The sequence below is a fragment of the Canis lupus genome, chromosome 10 (genome assembly GCF_003254725.2).
Source record: "Canis lupus dingo isolate Sandy chromosome 10, ASM325472v2, whole genome shotgun sequence".
Classification (NCBI taxonomy): domain Eukaryota; kingdom Metazoa; phylum Chordata; class Mammalia; order Carnivora; family Canidae; genus Canis; species Canis lupus.
The window spans coordinates 34,108,589-34,131,852 of NC_064252.1; the positions used below are offsets into that span (position 1 = coordinate 34,108,589).

Consider the following 23,264-nt stretch of genomic DNA (forward strand, 5'->3'; position numbering starts at 1 on the left):
ACTAAACAGAATATTGCAAATCTATGCATTTCACTATATGTAAAATAATCTCAATAAGGAACAAATAAAGAATGAATATTCTATTCCAACCCTTTCCATTTTCTTGATGAAAAATAAAGGCTATCTCAGAGGTGTGTGCCACTCATTAAAAAACGAAAAAAGGCACACACCTACATGGCTTAGAAATAAGGATATTAACAATTTGTCTCCAAGTTTCTTTTAGTTCTCTAGATTCCAAATAATAAAAATATACAGCTGACCTTTGAAAAACACAGGTTTGAATTGCGTGGGTCCACTTACATGCAGGTTTATTTTTTTTATAAATGTAGTACAGTGCTCTAAATGTATTTTCCTTATGATTTTCTTATAACATTTTATTTTCCCTAACTTATTATAAGAATATAGTACATAATACGTATACAAAATATGTGTTAATCAGCTGCTTATGTTATTGGTAAGGCTTCTGGTCAACAGCAGGCTATTAAGTTTAGGGTGGCCCTAAAGTTCTACGCAGATTTTCAACTGTGTGAGAAGTCAGCACTCGTAACTTACATATTATTCAAGGGCCAAATGTACATTCCACTTTTTAAGATTATGTTTTCAAGATATAGTATGTCCTGAAAATGTATACATAAATTAAAAATAAAACAAAATCAAACCTTTAATGCTATTGGATCAAGATTGAAATCCCAAACATCACCAATTGAATCATCCAGTGCATCCTCAATTCTTCTCAATTGAGACGTATACTCCTCAAGAAATTTCCCATAATTCTTAAGTTGGACTTCAGCATGAATTTCTGAATTTAAATTTTAAAACAGTATGTAAGAAGTACAATTAACAAATTATAGGACATTTACTTCAAATAATTCCAAAAGTCACAGCAAAGTAGTTACTAAGCTTTTTAAAAGTATTATTTTGCAATGTCTGGACTTCTTGAAAATAAAGTTTCAAATTTAAACAATAATTCAGTTTTAATCCTTTCCAAATAAAATAATTTAAAAAGCTATAGATATTAGCCATATACAACTACAACACACTTAAACTATAACTTTATTTTTAAAAATTTACTTATTTGAGAGACAGAGAGTGAGCAAGAGAGAGAGAGAGAAAGTGCACAAGGAGGGTGAGGGGCAAAGAAAGAAACAGAATCCCCATTGAGCAGGGAGCCCAAGGTGGGGCTCGATCCCAGGACTCTGGGATTATGGCCAGAGCTGAAGGCAGACACCCAACCAACTGAGCCACCTAGATTCCCTGTAAACTAGAACTCTAAAATGCTATAAAAAGGTTATTGTCCCCATATACTCCGTAAGTTAGGGCTTTTAAACAACCTGAATAATGCCTTAGACAATTCAACATCTTGAGTCTTTTTTGCAAAAAGAAAAAAGGAATACCTGACTCAAGTATAAAAATGTGTGTTGTCATAGAAGCAAAACTTAATCATCATTCGTAAGTCTCTATGCTGTTGACTAGTGTCTAAAAATACATCTATTGTTTTTAAAACAGTTTTAGACTATTTTATCATAATGAATGTTATTTCTATAATGTCCAAAATTTACCAAGATATTTTAATTATCAAAATAGAGTTGGAAAAGCCAGTAAAGAACACTGAGTACAGAATACAATGCTAATATTTACAGAATCCACAGATTATATAGAGGACTCTAAGGAGTCACTGAAATAAACTGGACAATAAAAGTATGTCTAGTCATTAAAGTTAATAATTGAAAGGAAATATTCTACCATACACATTAAGAGTTCATTATTTATTCCAAAGGCAGCAAATCTGATTCAGTTTCTTTTATTGATCTGAATAACTATTCAACCGTGTTGTCTAAAAAAACTAAAATGTTTCTCTCCTTAAATTAACAATGCAAAGGAACTCTAAGATAAGTATGTCCTAAGGATAAAGACCCAGCTCCCCAATCTCCCTTATTTCGCAATTAATGCTCTGAATCAGCTGGATCCATGCAATCCATTAAGGTTCCTAGCTTTTCATATGAAAAGTGCATTAAGAACACTCAGGAGCTGAAGGTACCAATCTCTCTTATTAAATAGATTAATATCACTAAAGAGACAGATTATCAACTTGTATTAATCTTAGAATTTCACTAATATAATCATTTTGGTCTCTAACTTGTGCTGCATGGAACTTCATCCGGTACGGTTTTTTAACCTCGAACTTCAAAACGAAACTATTTAATTTTATGAAGTAAAAGTTGCTTTTAATTTTTGAGACCTTTCTAGGTGCAATGGAAGCTATAGGGCATCCCTAAAAAACACCACATATCGTAAATAAAAGGCATGGAAGAAGATAAACTGGCATTCTCTTATTATTGCCGTGTGAAGAGCGCCTTTTCGCTATCTTACACGTTGTAAGAATATGCAGGGGGAAGAAAACACTCAAACTTCCAAAAGTTGGTCGGAGGAAAAGTAGAAAAACAGGAAAGCGAAAACAGGAACCCGGACCTCTGCCCATTCTAGAACTGAACGCTCAGCACGGGTGGCGAAAGCCCCGAGAGGCCAGAGGCAGGGCCAGCGCGGTTCCCAGGGCTGTGGGCCTCCCCGGGCGCGCCCCGCCCGGCCCGGCGCTGCGGGCTGCGGGCTGCGGGCTGCGGGCTGCGGGCTGCGGGCTGCGGGCTGCGGGCTGCGGACAGCCGACGCCGCTGCCCCCGGGCACCGCGGCTCCTCCGCACAGCCGCCGCCCCGGACGCCGAGCGCCGCCTCGGCTGGCCTGACCCACCGCCACCGGGACCCCAGTCCCGAAAGTAACGCTCCAGGGCTCCTCCCTCCGCACCGCAAGGGGCTGCAAGTGTCCCGAAGCGGACCGCCGCGCAGCGACCGCGACGCAGAGCCCTCCCGCAGGAGCGCTGCCGGGGCGCACCCACCCGCAGCCCTCGCCCTGCCCTCCCTTACTCTGCGAGCCGTCGTCCACGCGGTCGAACTCCCAGTCTGGGGACAGAGTCTCCACCGCCATCCCCGCGCCGCCTCCCCCGGTCACAGCCCCAACCAGCCCGGCGGACCACGGCGGCCTCACCCCGGCGGCTGTCACGGCACGTGACTTCCGGCCTCGGCCCCGCCCCCGCGCGCGAGGGCAGGCCGGGCTGCGGGCCCCTGTGGGCCGCGGGGGCTGCTGGGAAAGCGAGTCGGCCCGGGTGGCCGGAGGCGGAGTCCTGCGGTGGCGACTGGCGCCTCGCCTCCCTTCAGCGCACGTCTCCAGCCACACGGATGCTTTTCACTTCACTCTGCTGCCTCCAGGTCATTTTTAATAGCTGGGGAGTTGTCCCATCAGTCTAGCCTGAACAGGGCAAACTTGAGGGGGCAGCGGCTTAACAGGAGGCGGTGGTCCCCGAGGGCGCCCGCGCCCGCCCTGTCACCCCCATCGGAGGTCCCGCGGCTGTCCAGCAAGTCCCGTGCCGATTGCTCTTGAGAATAATCCCGCGTGTGAGAGGCCGAGTTACTTTACGAACGCCCTACCTAGTGAGGGGTTTTTCTATTCTGCTGACCCTGCGCCGGGCGATCCTCCCCGTCCTCCTCTGAAAAAGGCCGGGAGGGAAGAAGCCGCGCTTTGTAGACGGGTCCCGAGGGGCTCCTAGCTGTTAACCGGCCCTCCCGCGAACGGGGATCTGTGTTTCCCGGTAAGTCTACATGTATACAGGTATTGGCACAGTAACGTTCATTGCTGCATGGCTTTTAATACACACTAACAGGAAATGGTCTTAATGTCCATCAATAGGGCATAATTCCATAAAGCTTAATACATCCATATTATGAAATACGAGGTAACTGTTTCTTAAAAATCAAAAACATTTATAGAGACATAGGAAACTGAAAGAAAGCGGTTGCGGCGGGTGGGGGAGCACCTGCGTGACTTAAATAGTTGGGCAAGTGTCTTCAGCTCAGGGCATGATCCCAGGGTCCTGGGATCAAGCCCCACGTGGGCTCCCTGCTAAATGGGGAGTCTGCTTCTCCCTCTACCTCTACCTCTCCCCTGCTCAAGCTCCCTCTCTCTCTCAAATAAATAAATAAAATCTTAAAAAAGAAGAAGAAAGTGGTTGCGGAATAATGTGTATTTGTGGTTACATATGTACTCATGTAAATGTGTTTGTGCATATGTGCGTGTAAATGCGGAGAAAGAGAACTCAAATCGCAGCAAACCGGATATTAGTCACCTGGAAAAGAATATGTGTTGGCGATTAAAAAGTGGATTTTCACTTTTTTTTATGTCCCTTTGTGCATTTTTTAATTATTAACAATGAGATCTTATTGAAGTCCTCCATAATCTTTTTTTTTTAAGATTTTATTTATTTATTCATGAGAGACACACACAGAGAGAGAGGCAAAGACACAGGCAGAGGAAGAAGCAGGCTCCATGCAGGGAGCCTGACGCAGGACTCGATCCTAGGTCTCCAGGATCAGGCCCTGGGCTGAAGGCCTCGCTAAACCTGAGCCACCCGGGCTGCCCAGTCCTCCATAATCTTAAAAGGAACCAAAAATAACTAAATTAATCAAAGCAGGTAAAAGGTCTTTAGAAGAGCAGTCCCTGAGACCTATGGATCTACAGTAGGTCAAATATGAGTGCCCACTAGGTGCCAGGCACCATGTTAGATAGACAAACTATTATGGGGGAAAAAAACAGACAAGAAAGGTGGACCCCGCCCTAATGATGCTTGCAGTCTAAGTAGGCATTTCAGAAAGGAAAAAAACAAACTTGAAAATAACAGTAACACAGTGGCTAACAATTAATTACAGTGATTAATACACTTTTTCCCTTTACTTTGTGAGTAAATATGATTGTGAGTTCAACTTACTGTACTCTTCACATTTGTATTAATCACTGTAATTAATCTCCCAGTAGCTCATTGTGATATAGTGAAATTATAGGTAGGAGCAATTTGAGTATGCAAATGCACTATTCTATTAAAGTTAATAAATCAGTGGCAAGAGGCAGTGTCATACTATAATAAGCAGAGTGTCTATAGCCGAATTCTGTAGGTCCAAATCATAGCTCTGTCACTTACTAGCCTTGTGATTTGGGGCCAGATAATTTAACCTCAGCCTCAATTTCCTCAGTTTTAAAATAGGAATGATAGGGACGCCTGGATGGCTCAGTGGTTGAGTGTCTGCCTCCAGCTCAGAGTGTGATCTCAGAGTCCCGGGATTGAGTTCCGCATCGGGCTCCCTGCACGGAGCCTGCTTTTCCTTCTTCTGCCTATGTCTCTGCCTCTCTCTCTCTCTGTGTGTCTCTCGTGAATCAATAAATGAAGTCTTTTTTAAAAAATAATTTAAAAAAATAAAATGGGAATGATAATAGTAAACACATCATGGGATTGTCTTGAGGACTATTATATTTTATACATGTAAGAGGCAACAATGCCAACCACATACAATAGAAGTGTTTGCTATTTGAATCATTGTCACTTAATTTTTTAAAGAAATCTTAGGGATTGCCTGTCTTGATCTTATGTATCTTTAAGTCAAATTCCAAGTCCTAGATTCAAATTTTGTTAGAGAATTAAAAGTTGGATGTGAAATACAAAGCACATTCACTATAAACTGAAATGTGCTTTCTGAAAGTTATTTATGACAGCAGAAGTCCTATATTTTTCAGGCCTAGACTACAGAAGGCAAATGATCATTTTGAGGAATTAAATATCCTTCTTTCTACTTTTCTTCATTCTTAATAATACTGTCTAAAAGTTGAGCTTGGAAATAGAAGGGGAAATTTTTTATATAGATAGCATTGTACTATTTTGAGAACTTCAAAGAACTTATACAGCTGCCCGGAGAACATGCTTGCAGGAGTTCTTGCCTTTAACACTTATATTCACAACTTAAGTATCAGTTTATTCCATACCAAAATACTTTTTATATATTATAGAGCTAAGGTTTTGGTGAATGAACATGTTTTCTAATATACATTTAAAGTATGTTTCCAATAATAGAAATTATGGTAATAGCTCACCAAGACCTTTTACTTAATTCATCACAAAGCCCTATGTGTACCTGTCAAAAAGATTCCTAATGCGTTAATTCATGTATTTCTTTTTTAAAAAAATTTTATTTATGATAGTCACACAGAGAGAGAGAGAGAGGCAGAGACACAGGCAGAGGGAGAAGCAGGCTCCATGCACTGGGAGCCCAACGTGGGATTCAATCCCGGGTCTCCAGGATCGCGCCCTGGGCCAAAGGCAGGCGCCAAACCACTGCACCACCCAGGGATCCCCATGTAGTTCTTTACAAAAGAACCTCCCACCTGGACAATTACTATAAACCTGTGATAGAGCTTCTCTTTCCATTGTCCGCACTGTTCTCCAAGTGAAATTTCTCAAAAGCTATCCGATCAGGTTACCCACTTTAAAATCCTTCAGTGGATTCCTGTTACCCTTGGTTTGAAGTTTTCACTTCATAGAATGGAACACAAGGCCTTTTTCAATCTTCCCGTTGATTACTCTCTAAATTTTCTGACTCTTCTACTCCCTAATCTCCACCCACTTTGCTCTGCTGGGATGCCAAATCATTTGCAGTCTCTCAAACAGGTCCTGCTGACTCCAGTTTATGTAAAGGCCTTCAGATGCTTCCTGGCATGTTATAAATGCAAAATAAGTGCTGCTATTATCTTTACTATCACTCCTGATCCCTGCTTTACTCTCCCCCCACCAAATTGTTCCAAATTTCCACTCCATCTCATTGTCCAGAACTTAATGATATGGCTACCCCTGACCTACAGGAGAGCCTGGGAAAGGCAATCTTTGAATCGAATGGCCATGCATGCAATTGTTTTTTAGGAGTGCCTGGGTGGCTCACTTGGTTGAGTGTCTGACTCTTGGTTTCAGCTCAGATCATAATCTAGAATTATGAGATAAAGTCCCACATTAGCCTCCATGCTGGGCATGGAACCTGCTTAGAATTCTCTCTCTCTCTCTCTCTCTCTCTCTCTCTCTCCCCCTCCCCTCCCCCCACTCCTTGCTCTCTCTCGAAAAAAAAATTTGGTTTTATTAGAGAGAAAGGAATAATGTATCTTGGGAAGCCATTAGTTTCTGATGTAAAAGTTAATGTCTGAACTGAATTTTGATAATATCACCACTCCCTTGTTTAAAAATACTGTCAGTGGCTTACAGGTGTGCTTACAATAAAATATAGCATCTATGGGAAAAGCCTAACCTTTCTTTTTTGCTTATTATGATCTAACCATATTGGCATTTTAGCTCCTCCAACAAACCAAGTTCTTCTCCAAATGAAGTCCTTCACAAATACTATGCCCACTTTATGCCTGGAAAGTTCCACCCTCGTTGGCTATCTACCACTTATCTTTCATATCTCAGATTAAATGTCACTTCCTTAGGACATTCCTGACTACACAATCCTCAGTAGGTACCTTTTGTATTCAGAATATATACCTTTCCTTCATTGCTTTTATGAAAATTTTTACCATTTAATTATTTGGAGTTTACTTGTTTAAGGCCTATTTCTCCCACTAGACTGTAAGTTCTATGAGCATCCAACCCATGTCTCTTTGATACAGTTCATTATATCAGTGCTTGGAACACAGATGATAAATATATTTGTTAAAAGAACAAGCTAACAATCGTTATTATTTCCATTGCTCTGTGATAAATATTCATTTTGCAGGACAAGTATTTCCTTTTAGTTCTTCAGTGGTTGGCATTATTTATTAAAGAAACTATAAGCATAAAAAGTTTAATAAAATATTATATATATGTATTTCTATGTAAGTAATTTTAAAAGCATACCTTAGGAAAATCTTATGATTAACATATTAAAGTAATTGACAAGAATACATCTAGAAATGGACAAGCAGAAAGTAGTCAAGTAAACCTACCTGCAGTTAAAAACTAAGAAAAGTAGACAATATAGAGTAGAAACTTTAAAAGAAATGAAAGACAATAAAATCAGACAGAAAAGCACATGGAAATTACTCAGAATTCTGAATTTACTCAGAATTTGTTTGTAAGAGTTATGAGTTCATGGCTTTCTTCCTGACAGTGTCTCTCACCCCTTTAAGTCAAGCAATGAAACCCGGTCTTACCAGCTCATGGTGGAAGCACACTAAGTTCAGGTTTGTTGGAAGAGAAACTGGAAATTTGGAGGAGCATCCTAAAGCAAGGGGCCCACAAAGGGGATGAAATCCAAAACCTAAGTGTAAACATTGCCCAAATCCCTGGCTAACCACCAAACTATATAGAGGGAGCCTGCTGAAATCACAGTCAAGAGTCCCTAAAAACACCTACACTGGGTGAGAGGGGTGCTTGCTGCCCTTTGATGCATATATTTCCCAACAGATGTGCACCTCAGGTAGGAAAAAGCTGAAGTCCTATGGGTTCAAGATAGCAGAAAATGGAGATGGTTGGGCTAGCAGAGCAGCTTGAAATTTAGAAAGGAAAACTGATAATCAAGGGAACTTACGGAGGTGAACCCCAAAATCCGAGCAAAAACACTGGCCAAACCATTGTCTACATGAATTGAACAGAAATATAAGTTGCTTCCCTCTGCAGGGTTTGAGTCCAAGCAAATTCACTGCTTTCTAAACAAAAACCCCTGGGATACCTGGGTGGTGCAGTGGGTTAAGCTCCTGACTCTTGGTTTCAGCTCAGGTCCTGATCTCAGGGTCATGGGATGGAGCCCTGAGTGAGATTCTTTTTTTTTTTTTTTTTAATTTTTATTTATTTATGATAGTCACACAGAGAGAGAGAGAGAGGCAGAGACACACAGGCAGAGGGAGAAGCAGGCTCCATGCACCGGGAGCCCGACGTGGGACTCGATCCCTGGTCCCCAGGATCGCGCCCTGGGCCAAAGGCAGGCGCCAAACCGCTGCGCCACCCAGGGATTCCCCCCCCACCAAGTGAGATTCTGCTCAGCGTGGAATCTGCTGGAGATTCTGTCTCCCTCTCCCTCTGCCCCTCCCACTCATTCTCTCTCTCTCTCAAATAAATAAATAAATCTTTAAAAAATAATAAATAAACAAGTAAATCAAAACTCCAATAGTTTTCTTAAGAATGTAACAGAATCCAGAATGTCTGTGAATTAGCTTTTTTCATCCTTTTTTTGGGGGGGGGTGAACAATAAAATTTAATTAACCAAAATCTGACAGAATAGAAAGAAAAAATAGATATAATTATATAGCTGAAAATTTTATTTATTTTTAAAGATTTTATTATGTGTGTGTGAGAGAGAGAATACAATCAGGAAGGGGCAGAAGGAGAAGGAGAAGCAGGCTTGCTGTGACATGAGGCTCCATCCCAGGATCCTGGGATCATGAACTGAGTCTAAGGCAGAGACTGAATTGACTGAGCCACCCAGCTGCCCCTTTGGTTGGAAATGTTAATACTTCTCTCAGTATTATGATGAATAGAATATAGGAGAATAAAGAATTGAACAATACTCTCAACAAACTTGTCTTAAATGGTACTTATAAACATTCTACACAACAACAGCAAAATAGACATCTTTTTTCAAGTATACAAGGAATACTCAGCAAGGTAGGCCATATGCTAGCCATAAAAAAAATCTCAGTGCATTTTTTTTAAATTTTTTTATTTATTTATGATAGTCACAGAAAGAGAGAGGCAGAGACACAGGCAGAGGGAGAAGCAGGCTCCATGCACCAGGAGCCCGACGTGGGATTCGATCCTGGGTCTCCAGGATCGCGCCCTGGGCCAAAGGCAGGCGCCAAACCGCTGCGCCACCCAGGGATCCCCTCAGTGCATTTTAATGGACTGAAATGTGATGGTTAGATTCTCTGACTGCAATAGAATTATATGGAAATTAGTAACAGAAGAATCTTAAAATCCCTAGAAAATCCCTAAACTTGAGTACAAATCTCTAGGGCACTGTGTAGAGTGAAGAAAATCTACAAAGTTATATACTATGTGATTTCATTTATTTGGCAATCTTGAAAAGATAAAAACCACGGTGACAGAGAACAGAGCAGAGATTCTCAGGATGGAAATGGGTAGTTGGTTAGCCATGACTGCAAAGAGACAGGGCAGTTCTGGGGTGGGGAATGGAAAGGTTCTGTATCCTAATGTCAGTGTTACTTACATGAGTCTATACATAGGTTAAAACTCATAGAACCGTACAGAAAAAATGAAATCAATTTTACCACATGTTAATTTTAAAACATGTAGTACTGGCATTGACCTTTGTGTGCTTTCGGTTTCAAGATTCAAAAACAAATCTTGGATTCTGGTTCTTTTCTATCTCTTCCGTAATTTTTGCTACACTCTTTAGGTTCCATCTGGCAGCCTTGGTAGCCTCAGGTTCACATCTCAATACCAAAAGTGTTTTTAAAAAAAGGGTACACCTGGGTGGCTCAATCGGTGAAACCTCTGCCTCCAACTCAGGTCATGATCTCAGGGCCTGGGATCAAACCCTGCATTGAGCTCCCTGCTCAACTGGGGGTCTGCTTCTCCCTCCTCCCTGCTCATTCTCTCTCTCTCTTTGTCTCTCTCTCTTTCTCCTCTTAAATAGATAAATAAAAATCTTTTTTAAAAAAAGGAGGGGGTACACTTAACATAGCTCAAACAGAAATCCGAGAATTAGGTCTTGCTGGCCTTCCTTAGCCTTACTAGGATCTTGTGCACAATTTGAACCAATCATTGGGTGGATTAAAAAAAAATCATCCTTTCTGAATCTTTATACTTTATGGCTCTCTTATAAGAATTTTGTTTTTTAAACAATCTGACAATCTTTGTCTTTTAATTAAAGTGTTCAGTCCATTTTCATTTACTGCAATTATTTAGGCTTAAATCTAACATTTTACTAATTTCCTTCTATTTATTCCCAGTTATTCTGTGTTTCTTTCTCTCACCTTTCTTGCCTACTTTTCAATAGATTAAAAAAAAATCATTCTACATATTACCTTGATAATTTTACATTTTGTTAACTTGGTAGTTATATATTATCACTACACATAGTTATTGGGGTTTTCTATATATAATATAATTTCATCTGCAAATAGTGAGTTTTATTTCTTCCTTACCAGTTTGGATGACTTTTATTTTTTCTTCTTCTCTGATTACTGTACATTGGACTTCCAGCAGTATGTTGAATGAAAGTGAGCAAAAGTGATGAGAATGGACATCCTTGTCCTATTACTTATCTTAGAGGAAAAGCTTACAATTTTTCATCATTGAGTATAATGTTAGCTGTGGACTTTTTCACATATGGCCTTTATTTTTTTTATTTTATTTTTTATTTATGATAGGCACACAGTGAGAGAGAGAGAAGCAGAGACACAGGCAGAGGGAGAAGCAGGCTCCATGCACCGAGAGCCTGATGTGGGATTCGATCCTGGGTCTCCAAGATCACGCCCTGGGCCAAAGGCAGGCGCTAAACTGCTGCGCCACCCAGGGATCCTGGCCTTTATTATATTGAGGTATATTCCCTCTAAACCCGTGTTGCTTAAAGTTTTTATCATGTATGGGTACTGTATTTTTCAAATGCTTTGTATCTATTGAGATGATCATACGGTTTTTATCCTTCCCCCCCCGTTAATGTGATGTATCACATTAATTGATTTGCAAATATTGAACCATCCTTGAGTCCCTCGAATAAATCCCACTTAATTATGGTGAATAATTTTGTTTTAACATAGCATTGAATTTGGTTTGCTAATATTTTGTTGATAATTTTTGGATCTATGATCCTCAGGGATATTGGCCTATAATTTCCTTTTTTGTCATGTCTTTGTATTGTTTGGATACCAGGGTAATGCTGGGCTCATAGAATGAATTTGGAAATTTTCCTTCTTCAGATTCTCTCAAATTTTTGTTTGAGAGACATAAAAATGACTTTATTTCATCTTCATTTTTGCTGAGTATAGAAGTCTAGGTTGACAGGGCTTTTCTCTTTGTCAAACTAATTGCCTTTGATCTAACCACTGGTTATTAAGAGATCTATATCTTTAACTCTTACAAAAGAAAATTTTAGACATCATTAATATTCCACTGTATGTGGGTAGACATAAACTCTACATTTCCTGAGGTTGGGAGCTAGGGGATTTAACTATGGAGCCCCAATTCAGAAAAAAACCACACTCCTTTCCCACCTCTCCCAGTATACACAGTTTACAAGTAAAATTATAATTAGTATTTGGAAGTTTAAAAGAAGCCAGAAATCACAAAATGCAGTCAGGGAAATGGGTTGAATTGACAAAGGGCAATTCCCAGAGCAAAACAATGTTTGCTGAATTCTCCAACCTTTAAGGATTTTTTTCCTCTCTCCTTCTTAAACACATTCATTCATTCATTTATTCATTCTGTCTTTCAACAAGTACTTTTTGAAATCTGCTTAGTGTTAGATATTGTAAATCCCGATAAATCAGACATAGATTTAGCCTGCAAGGAGCTTCCAGTGGAGCAGAGGAAAGATACACAAACACCAATAACAGAATGGGATGTCAGAAGAGACACTTGGACAAAAATCTTTCCCAATTCAGAGGAGCGAAGGATTACTTTGGGGGAATAAGGGAGTTAAGGGAGGAAAGAATCAGGAAAAATACCTTCAGGAGGCAGCATTTGACCTGTACCTCTATTTTTTTTTTTAAGATTTTATTTATTTATTCATGAGAGGGACCAGGAGAGAAAGAGACAGAGGCAGAGGGAGAAGCAGGCTCCATGCAGGGAGCCCGATTTGGGACCCAATCCCAGGACCCTGGAATCACACCCTGAGCCGAAGGCAGGCGTCCCATGAGCTGTACCTTTAACAAAAGAAGGAATTTGGACATGCCCGGATGGTGACAAGTGACAGATGATAAGCTTTTCTGGGAAGCATTGTCTCGGAAAGAAAGAATCAGCAGGTACTAGAGAGGCTAAATTACACAAAGGAGCAGCAAGAAAATAAGAGAAAATCCCAAACCACAGATGGCCTTGAATGCCAGGCTAAGGAGTTCTGTTTGGAACAGGTGGTTAGGTAGAGCATATCTGAGCATTCCTTCTAGAGAGATGAGAGAGAAGTGTGGGTATCTACTTGACTATCATCTGTTGGGGTCTAGCTCTGTGCCAGGCCCTTTGCCACGTGCTTTATACACGCTCTCTCTTTAAATCCTCGTATCAGTTTACAAGACGGGTATCAGGATCCTACACAGCCAGGTGTCTCCACCTCTTGTCTTTCCTCTCTTTGCCTCCTCAGGACAGTGTTATCGCCATGACTTGAAATGTCAGATGGGCCATTTATAAAGCAAATCCCTGTCTACCTCACAGGGTCTGAGTAACCCGTAGAAGATCCCGCAGCGGGAAAGCAAGTACCGGGCCGAGACTGGCAGCCGGCCCCGCCCGCTGGGTATCCGCGTGGCACCCCAGCCGGGGCCCCGCCCGGTCGCAGGGGATTGGCCCCCGAGCCCCGCCAGCTGAGGGAGCGGGGCGGGGCGGGGCGGGGCGGGCCGAGGGGGCGGGTCCCGGGACTAGCGGTCCCCGCGAGCCGCGAGCGCGGCGGCCCCGGCGCTGGGAGGTGGCAGGCCGCGCCCCGGCTGAGCCTCCGCTGCGGTGCGGCCCGGCCGCGCGTCCCTTCCGGCATGCTGTGGCGCGGCAGCCAGGCGCTCCGGCGCTTCTCCACCGGCCAGGTGAGTCTGGCCTGGGCGGGCGTCCTTGGCTCTCACCCGGGACAGTGTTCCAGACCCTGGGGCGGGAGAGCCGGGCGGCGCAGCTACTGGGTGGGCAGCGATACTGGACTTCGCTGAAAGCCAGGGCAGCATTTTTAAACCTGAAAGACTGCAGAGAAGGATCCGGAGAGAGCCTCGGGTATGTCAGGCGAGGCATTGTCTTGTCCTAGGACGGGTCTGGGGATGCGGCTTTTGAACATCCACCCCTCTGGCTGGGATTGACAGGGTGGGAACAGTCGCTTGGCAAGGAGGGCAGAGCCAGCTAGCTTCCTTTCCTTTTTGCATTTCCGTCATGAACTCCTTGGTCATGAGATGGAGCCGGAGTACAGGACCGAGACCATCTCTGGCGGAGAGTAGTATTCAAGGCAGCGAGGGCCTCCTGGGCAGCCCCGGAGGTCTGAGCGCTCCCGGCTGGCATTCAGGGCGCCTTCAGTAATGGCCCTCGGCGCTGGTGGCTGCAAGCGAGCCCATTCTTCCTGAGCTGCAGGCGGGGGGCAGGAGTGCTAGGATTCCCAGGCGCTGCAGAAGCAACCACCCTGGAACATTGTTAATCGTAGCGCAAGAACCGAGCTGTGGCGGCGGCCCGCGCCTTGGAATTGCGTCAGCTCCTCCAGAAATGGAAAAGAGAGCGGACACGTTGCATGTGGCCCCGGGAGAGATGCCTCCCTGCATCTAGGCAGATTCAAAGCTGTTTAGGGGAAAAACAAAAACAAAAACAATTCATCTCATGTACATTATCTCTTTTATAGGAAGTGAATGCATCCCGGGCTGTGAAGGAATTTGCTTTTCCATTCTTCTTCTTTGCAAAAGCCTTATGTTCATATATCCAGATGTAAAAAACTTGAAAGCAGAGAAAAGTGTTGAATAGCACCAAAGAGAAACCGATCAGTGCATAGGTGGAAAAGCTTTTGTTTCCCAGACAACCCCAAATAATGAGGACTCTCTTTACCCCCATCCAATCCTAGTTATTTGGGGAGGATTCACCTTTTAAAAATAAATAAATAAGGAAAAGAGACCTGTTCTTGAAGAGCTTTTGCTTGCTCTAGACTCCTCCTCCTTAGCTTTCTCTCCCTACGTGGCACCTGGGAATCTGGGTAGGATGGTAGAGAGAGCAAGGGCTTGTGCTTGCCTGTTTTATCAGTCTCCTCTGACAACACCTTTCATTGAAATTGTCTTTTTTGGAAAGCAGAAGGGAGTCTTAAAGAATGCAAAGATTACAGTAGTGAGACTTACATAAGATTTCAGTAATCAAAGTTGAACATTCCAGGTGGCAAATGACAGAGACAAAAACATGCATGTGGGGAAGCACCAAGCATGGTCGGGGTCAGGGGTCAGGGGTCAGGGATCTGAGTCTGACTGTACCCAGGAGTACATGTGGAAGAGCTGTGACATTTGGCTGGGAAGAAGACAGGTTTTTCCATGGCCAAAAGGAAGACAGGGAAGACAAGTGGAATGTTTGGGATATTTTACTCCATAGAAAATGAGGATCCATCCTTTGGACAATGTTCTATAAGAATTGTTCAAAATCCAACATGGCTGGTGGGAGCATAAAATGGTATAGCCACTTTGGAAAACTGGCCATTTTTTATAAAGTTAAACATATAGCTATGATATGACCCAGCAATTGCATTCCTAGGTAATTACCCAAATACCTATTTATGAATGTTTACAGAGGCTTTATTCATTTATCAGCAAAAACAGCAAACAAATTGTCCTTCATCTGGTGACAGGATCAACAGTGGATAAATCCATCCATACAAGGGAATCCTACTCAGGAACAAAAGGGGAATGAACACTAATATGCACAACCGCATATGGATGAAACTCAAATACAGATGCTGAGTGTAAAACACAGACTCAAAGGGCTATGTATTATGTGATTCTAATTATAGCACATTTTGGAAAGAGTAAAACTATAATGATGATCTGTAGTCATCAGGGGCTGGAGATAGAGGAAGAATTGACTACAAGAGACTGTCTCTCAAAGGACACAAAGAAATTCTCAGGGATGATGAATTGTTCTTTATGTTGATTGTAGCAGTGGTAGGGTAACTCCGTGCCTGTCAAACTTATAGAACTATATATGCTGAAAGGGTGTATTTTACTGCATATAAATTATACCTTCATCTTTATTTTTTAAAGATTTTATTTATTTAATCATGAAAGACAGAGAGAGAGTGAAAGAGAGAGGCAGAGACACAGGCAGTGAGAGAAGCAGGCTCCACTTAGGGAGCCTGATGTGGGACTCGATCTCAGGACTCCAGAATCACGCCCCTGGGCTGAAGGCAGGCGTTCAACCGCTGAGCCACCCAGGCGTCCCTACCTTCATCTTTAAAAAGGAAAAAAAAAAAAAAAATCACACAGTGCTTCTGAGTTTGGTATTAAAGCAGAATGAAAAAAAAAGAAAAAACTTCTTAGGACCTAGCAAAATCCAATGGGAAAACTAGTTTATAACACTTCCTGATAGCAATTTTTCCATTCCCTGTCTTAAAGAAATGGACTTAGAAATATTTAACGATGACTTAATGATATGGCTGGATCTTTTTAATTGCTGCAACTATAGATAGGAATAAAACCCTTTGTCTGTTAGTTATTATTATGCACCTCCAGTATCCTGCCTGGTTCATTGCATCTTATTTCTCCCCATGGCAGGGGGTTATTTGGTCTTCATATTTATTTGGCACTCTGTTATTTGGCTTCCTCTGCCAGCGTCTGGGACAAGTCAGGTTGCTGGTTCTGAGTTCATAGCCTGGTTCCAGAACTTGAGGTTACCTTCTGATCCAGTTCAAGAGTTTGGGCCCTTCCTTGCTTCTTGGAGCCAAGTACTGGCTTTATACCCTAACTCTAGAAAACAGGTCCTTGTTTCTGAATTACCTGACCCCCTGCTATGGTGTCTAGTTTGTTTTTAGGACCTTCAAATTCAACTTCAAACCATACTTACTTGTGTATTATGTCCTGAGCATTTGTTCTAAATCCTGAGGATATGATTAATAAATAATAATAATAATAAATAGCATTGATACAGCACTTAGTATGCACCAGACACTGATGGAAATGCTTCACACATATGCTCACTTAATCTCCTTAACGTTTCAGTGAGATAGGAACTATTATTATGCCCATTGTACAGATAAAGTAACTGAGACCCAGAGAAGTTAAATAACTTTTTTAGAGTATCACAGCCAGAAAGGACAAAACAGTAAACAAGAAACAAACAGTCCCTGCTTTCAAAAAAGCCCAGATTGATGGGACAAATGATTTAACTTGTAGTTAAGGATAATAATAGACAATATACCAAAAAGGAAATACAAATGGTCAATAAAGCTGAGTGAAGTAAGTCAATCGGAGAAGGACAAACATTATATGTTCTCATTCATTTGGGGAATATAAATAATAGTGAAAGGGAATATAAGGGAAGGGAGAAGAAATGTGTGGGAAATATCAGAAAGGGAGACAGAACGTAAAGACTGCTAACTCTGGGAAACAAACTAGGGGTGGTGGAAGGGGAGGACGGCGGGGGGTGGGAGTGAATGGGTGACGGGCACTGGGGGTTATTCTGTATGTTGGTAAATTGAACACCAAAAAAAAATAAATTAAAAAAAACAAAAACAAAAAACACAAATGGTCAATAAAATATTAAAAGACACTCAATCAAACTAATAATCAGGGAAATGCAAGTTAGAACAAGATATAATATTTCACTCTTCACTGAGCATGGAGTTCCATATGGGGCTCAATGCCATGACCCTAAGATCATGACCTGAGCCGAAATCTAGAGTTGGACACCTAACCAACTGTGCCCATCAGGAGAGCCTAACATTTAAGTTTTAAAAATGATTGTGCAATTTCACTTATAGATACTGACAAAAGCACTTCCACCTTGGCACAAGAAGCATGTACAAGAATCCACTGCCATGGTACTTTTAATAATGATAAATTGAAAGCCAAACTTTTCCTCAATAGGGAAATGAACAAATAAACTGAGACATAGCTACACTATGGAATGCTGTGCACCAATTTTTTTTCTAAAGATTTTATTTATTTATTCATGAGAGACGCAGAGACATAGCCAGAGGGAGAAGAGAAGCAGGTTCCTCACAAGGAGCCTGATGTGGGACTCGATCCCTGGACCGGGATCACCAAAGGCAGATGCTCAACCGCTGAGCCACCCGGGCATTCCTGTGCACCAATTTTAAAGTATAAGTTATATGTACTAACAAAAGAAGTTATGGAACCTTACATATAATATGATTTAATTTGCATTACTTTTAAAAACAAAAAATATTTTTATTATTATAAAATGTGTTTATTTCCATATAGGTAAATGCCTAAAAAAGGTCTGTAGGCTGCACAGCAAACCATGCAATGATTATTTCTTCGGTAGAGAAGGAGAAGAAATTGGGATTTGGAGTGGTGGTCAAAACGGACTCCAGTCTTATCTGTGGTTGTTTCATTTTTAACAAGGAGAATATATAGATATATATATAATGTATAATTTAATATAATGTATAATTTAAAATTAATTTAAAAATTCTGGGATGCCTGGGTGGCTCAAGTGGTTGAGCATCTGAGTTCTAGGATCGAGTCCCACATCGGGCTCCATGCATGGAGCCTACTTCTTCCTCTGCCTATGTCTCTGCCTCTCCCTCTCTGTGTGTCTCAAATAAATAAATAAAATCTTTTTAAAAAATAAAAATAAATAAAATTAATTTAGAAATTCTATGCAATGAGAATATATTACAGGTAAATGCTATGCACTGAAGTCCTGCCCTTCTGGCAGAGACTGGAGTCCATCCCTGGATCTAGTCCTCTGGAATCTCCCTACCTTTACTCAATTTTTGACATGTTCTTTGGTCACCAGCTGCACTCAATCTTTAGGTGCAAACCATCCCCCTCCGACCTCACCTGCTAGTAGATCCTGTGTTGACATTGTTATTTTTTTTTTTTAAGATTTTATTTATTAGAGACAGAGAGAGAGAGAGAGAGAGAGAGAGAGGCAGAGTCACAGGCAGAGGGAGAAGCAGGCTCCATGCAGGGAGCCCGACGTGGGACTCAATCCCTGGTCTCCAGGATCACGCCCTGGGCTGAAGGTGGCGCCAAACCGCTAAGCCACCAGGGCTGCCCAACATCATTATTTTAAAAATCTGTTATACTTTTTATGATTAAAAGAATGTTGGCCAGATATCCAAGGAAGTCTCCATTAATACATTCTTTATGTGATTATGCAATAGGAAAATCAAGTTGCACAGGTTTGTCATTTATGGTGGTGTCATGAATTTTGTTTGAATGATACACAGATTTACAACTATGCAACATGTAATTTGTTGCCTTTAACTATTAGTCTGAGGGTTTATTACAATAGGTAATGGGCTTTTACACTATTGCAAACTGCATCCTGTGAATATATTGAAGGTGGATTATTAGGTCAGCTTTTATTTTCACTATCTGCTCAATTCTCAAACACAAGAGGGGTGCCCACCTGTAGTTAATTCACAGCTTGCCTGTGTGTCAACATAGAAATAAGACAGTATCACTCTTCTGCTTATTCAGTAGATCTCATTGTCTTTACAATAAGGTCCAAATTATTTGACATAGACAAGGCTCTCCCTAATAAGCCTTTAGACTGCTTGAGTGTCACTTGTTGTCAGTCTGCAATTTCCAATATTGAACCCACTTTGCCCATTCATTTCTTCGTACATGCTGCTCCCTCTGCCTGAAACTTCCCAAGGACCACCCGCAATCCCTGCCCTTCTCATGGCCAACCCCCAAGATAGGTGCTCTAAAATTCAGTTTCGGAGTTCTCCTCTGGGGAAGTCTACCAGGCCTTCACACACACACTATGCCCTCCTGTCCTCATGCTATGAGATCAATGTATGTCTTTACTGCGTGTCTTCTGTGCTGACTGGTAAACTCCTGAGGACCAGGACCAGTGTTCTTTATGCTTTGATTGTAGAGATCCCAAAGAAAAACACCCACAGAAACAAAACAGGTGAAACAAATGAAGGATTTGAGCCAGATGGAGTGCCGTAGGAATGGTGGCAGCTGCTGCTCAGCTCTAGCTGACTGTCACTACAAGGAAATACAGAGCACGGTTGACAAACCTGCTTTGCCAAAAGAAGTCAGAAATTCTGCCCGCTGATATGAAACCTCCTGAAAATATTATCACAGTCCTTTGACAAATGCTCCATGGTCCAAATAAAACATTCTTGCTGGGCAACTGATTTGCAATCCCTCTGGGTAACTTCTGTGCCCAGAGCCTGGTGAATACCCAAAGCATGCTCGCTGAGTACATCTTGCACACTGGCAGGTATGATTGGGGCACCATGTGCCAAATGCTATGAATCTTAAAGACATATGATAAGTAGTTAATAAATTTTTCAAAGTTAATGAACAGGGCTCAATGCAGTGCTGGGCTTATGGCACATTTCCAGTAGGAAAGATCCATCATCAGCATTTTTTATTTACACAGGTATTGCTTATGGTATTATTATTAATAGTAATAGTGATTAACATCTGTTAAGCATTCACTATTGCTACATGCTGCACTAATACATTTCATGCTTTATCCTGATAAATTCTTATAACAACCTTGTGAAATACATACTATTATTATTCGGATTTCAATTGATGAGACCCAGTTCAAAATCATAGGGCCTGTGTTATGGGAAAACAATGGACACAAATAACCAGTTAGAATCTGAGGGCTGCCACTTAGTAGCTGTTTGACTCCAGGATGCATCTTATCTTCTCTGTGTTTTAATTTCTTCATTTTTAAAGTGGCTTAGTAATGCCTGTCTCCAGGAGTTGTTGGGCAATCAAAATGAGGTAATGTATATGAAATGCCTGGCACTTCCTAGCTTCTCGTTAAAATGTTTGCTATTATTTCCAGCCATTCTTCCTGACCCAAACTCTCCAGGGCAGAATCTTTTTGTGTAGCAAGCAGGCACGTGTTCTCCATACAGCAGACATTCTCTGACTTCAGAGTGTCTCTGAGTCAATGAGAAGCTTGTTAAAATGCAGCTTCGTAGGCCTGGGAATCCGACTCAGCAGATCAGGGCTGGGGCCCAGGAACTCACACATTTGACATATGCTCCCTGTTGATTCTGCCAACACAACAGTCAGTCCTCAGATCAGAGTTGGAGATATATAAAATTGAGGTAGAATATCCCAGTCTGGTTTTTTTTTTTTTTGATTTATGCTAACTCGTTATAAACACACATAATCATAAAATCCAAACAGGTCTCAGTGTTATAAACTCACCTTTATAGCTTCAGCTTTAACATTAAGCTCAGAAACTGTTTCAGTAATGTAGTATTTTCAAAGATACTGACATTTGTTTAAATACTGTCTTTCTAAGGGAGTGTTGAATCTGGAATTGAAATCCAAATGACATTACATTTGAGTCAGTTCAACCTCTTGGCTCTTTTGTGTTCTAAGAGTAGTATTTTAGAGGTCTGAAAATATCTGCTGTTGGTAGTGATGTGAGGTAAAGCCAAATTTTTGAGATAGCCAACATGTTGGTTCTATTTCAAGGAACAGCACTAATGATAGGATTTGGAGATAGAATATTTACAGAACATTTTGATGTTTTTGATAAAAATAAATGAAATAACCATGTATTATCTGTAGGCAGAACAACAGATTGGGCTGTTGTTACAGAGTTAATCTGTTTGCTTGAAAATATTTGTTAGATGTTGAAGCTATAGGCTCTCTTGGGATAGAAACTTTGGCTGGCCCTGGAAATGAATTTTTAAACTAAAATCCTAATTGTTTAATTATCAGCTCAACTATAGGGAACATGTGAACCCATATGCTTTCAAGTTCATGCCTGAAAAGGGGTGCTGTCTATGCTCTTAATAAACTGGTCAATAAGGGGAAATTGTTTCCCCATAATCCAATTTTCACAGTGAAGCTTGACTAATTTAGAATGACTTACTAAACTAAAGAATCCCATTTAGAATGAAGGAAAAAAAATTTCTAAATCCAAATTCTGTGGAGCCATGCTCTACTAGGGAGGAATGTGCATGACCCTCTGGTGACTGTCCCTACGCCCACAGTCCTGCATCTAGCCTGCTCCACCTGTGGCTTTTCATTATGGTCTTAACAATCATCATTATCTTTGTGAAAAGGTTCCCTTTGGGGAGAATTTACAGGAGGCATGATTTCTTAAAGAGAGTTAAGACTACAACCCCTTAGTGCTACTCTTAGCTATTTAGTATCTTATTTCTTGATAATCAATGTACTTTCATACATCAGTATTCATCTTCGAAAAGGAAAAAAAAAAGAAGGGCGGTGGTGGTAACTCATTTTGATTATTTTATTCTTAAGTACATTTGTTTGCTTTAGAGCCGGACAGACCTAGATTCAAATCCCACCTCTCCTCCTTTATGCCAGTATGACCTTGGAGATATAGTTGACATTTCTAAGCCTTGGTTTCTTCATTCATAAAATAGTGTATAATGGGAGATAACAAAACATGATACTTGCAGTGATTAAATTAATTGAAATGAAATGATGTGCAGGCCTTAGGCCTTAATTCTTTGTCTAAAATCTATAGGACAAAATATGTTTTGGGGTTCAGAATTATCCACATTTTAGAAAGATTAGCATAGTACATAGATAGTACAATACACACAATTCACAGCAGGGCCTGTAACCAAATACACTGATTTTTCTGTAACAAAATATATAAATATTCATATAGTCCTTAAAAATACTATAAGTAAAGACTATAAACAGCAGTACATCAGTCCGGGTCAAGTTTGAAGCCAATGAATTTGCACAAACTTACAAGAAACCTATAAGGACTATAAAGAACAGTCCATTAGAGCAACCCTGGTTTTGAGGCCAAATGAATTTGGGCCACTTACCAAGGATTTTGGAATTCTGAACTATATGAAGAAACACAGAACTGTGTCTGGGATATAGCAAAACCTTTCAGACATTACTGAAGCTTTTCTTTAAACAATACTTTGTGTCAGACACTGCACTAAGATTATTGCCTATTAAGTCCTCTACTTCAATAAAAATTGTGTGACGTTGATGTTACTGTTCCCATTTTACAGATGAGGGGGAGAAAAAAGGCAACAGAAGTTAGTCATTTGCTTAAGGCCACACGACTAAACAGGAGTGGGACTAGATGTTAATCTCAGATAGTTTAGCACTATCTGAGCTTGTGACCTCTGTGTTATATACCACATGTTAGCTCTTGGCCTCTTTTGGAAGTTAAGAGATGAGTCCAGCTTTTTTCTCTATATTGCAGGGCCATAAAAGCATCATCATGTTGAAGTGGATCTTGTTCAGAGTTAAACTCCTTTTAGCCGTGAAACTTACACTTACCTACTTGTTAACATCGGGCTTCATTTCACCAAGTAGTTGGAATAGCTTATAAAATATATGCAATCCCAGTGATTATGATACTAATCAGGGGAATTAGAGCAAAGGGGAAAATAGGAATTCTTCAGTGTGAAATTATTTTCATTACTGCCTGTGTATAAGGTAGCCTGGATCCAGTGTATGTCAATAAAAAGTTTATTTTGTAGCTCTCTGAGATTTTGTTGTCCTCAAGTTGTCTCATGATTGAAAAAAAAAGCATTTATCATCCATATATTTGCAATCCATGCCAACATCTGTCATCGTTGAA

At 41.0% G+C, this 23,264-nt stretch overlaps 2 protein-coding genes across 3 annotated transcripts in view; one reads left to right on the forward strand and one right to left on the reverse strand.

Annotated features, from left to right (window-relative positions):
- WASHC4 (WASH complex subunit 4) overlaps positions 1–3,076 on the reverse strand; it is a 53,937-nt gene extending 50,861 nt beyond the window's left edge. The window contains exons 1-2 of the mRNA XM_025462153.3: positions 2,917–3,076; positions 660–799 (exon numbers count right to left, since the gene is read on the reverse strand). Coding sequence (XP_025317938.1) covers positions 660–799; positions 2,917–2,977 — 201 coding nt within the window. The 5' untranslated portion in view covers positions 2,978–3,076. The remainder of the gene's footprint in view (positions 1–659; positions 800–2,916) is intronic.
- Positions 3,077–3,135: 59 nt separating this feature from the next.
- Positions 3,136–23,264, forward strand: part of ALDH1L2 (aldehyde dehydrogenase 1 family member L2) — a 69,235-nt gene continuing 49,106 nt past the window's right edge. The window contains exon 1 of one of the 2 annotated variants that reach the window (XM_035695911.2): positions 3,136–3,638. Coding sequence is in view for 1 of the 2 variants with exons in the window: in XM_025462235.3 (XP_025318020.1) it covers positions 13,535–13,582 (48 nt within the window). In the remaining variant the exon portion in view is untranslated. Of the gene's footprint in view, positions 3,639–13,434; positions 13,583–23,264 lie in introns of those variants that run through there. The other variant, XM_025462235.3, reaches the window with a different exon arrangement.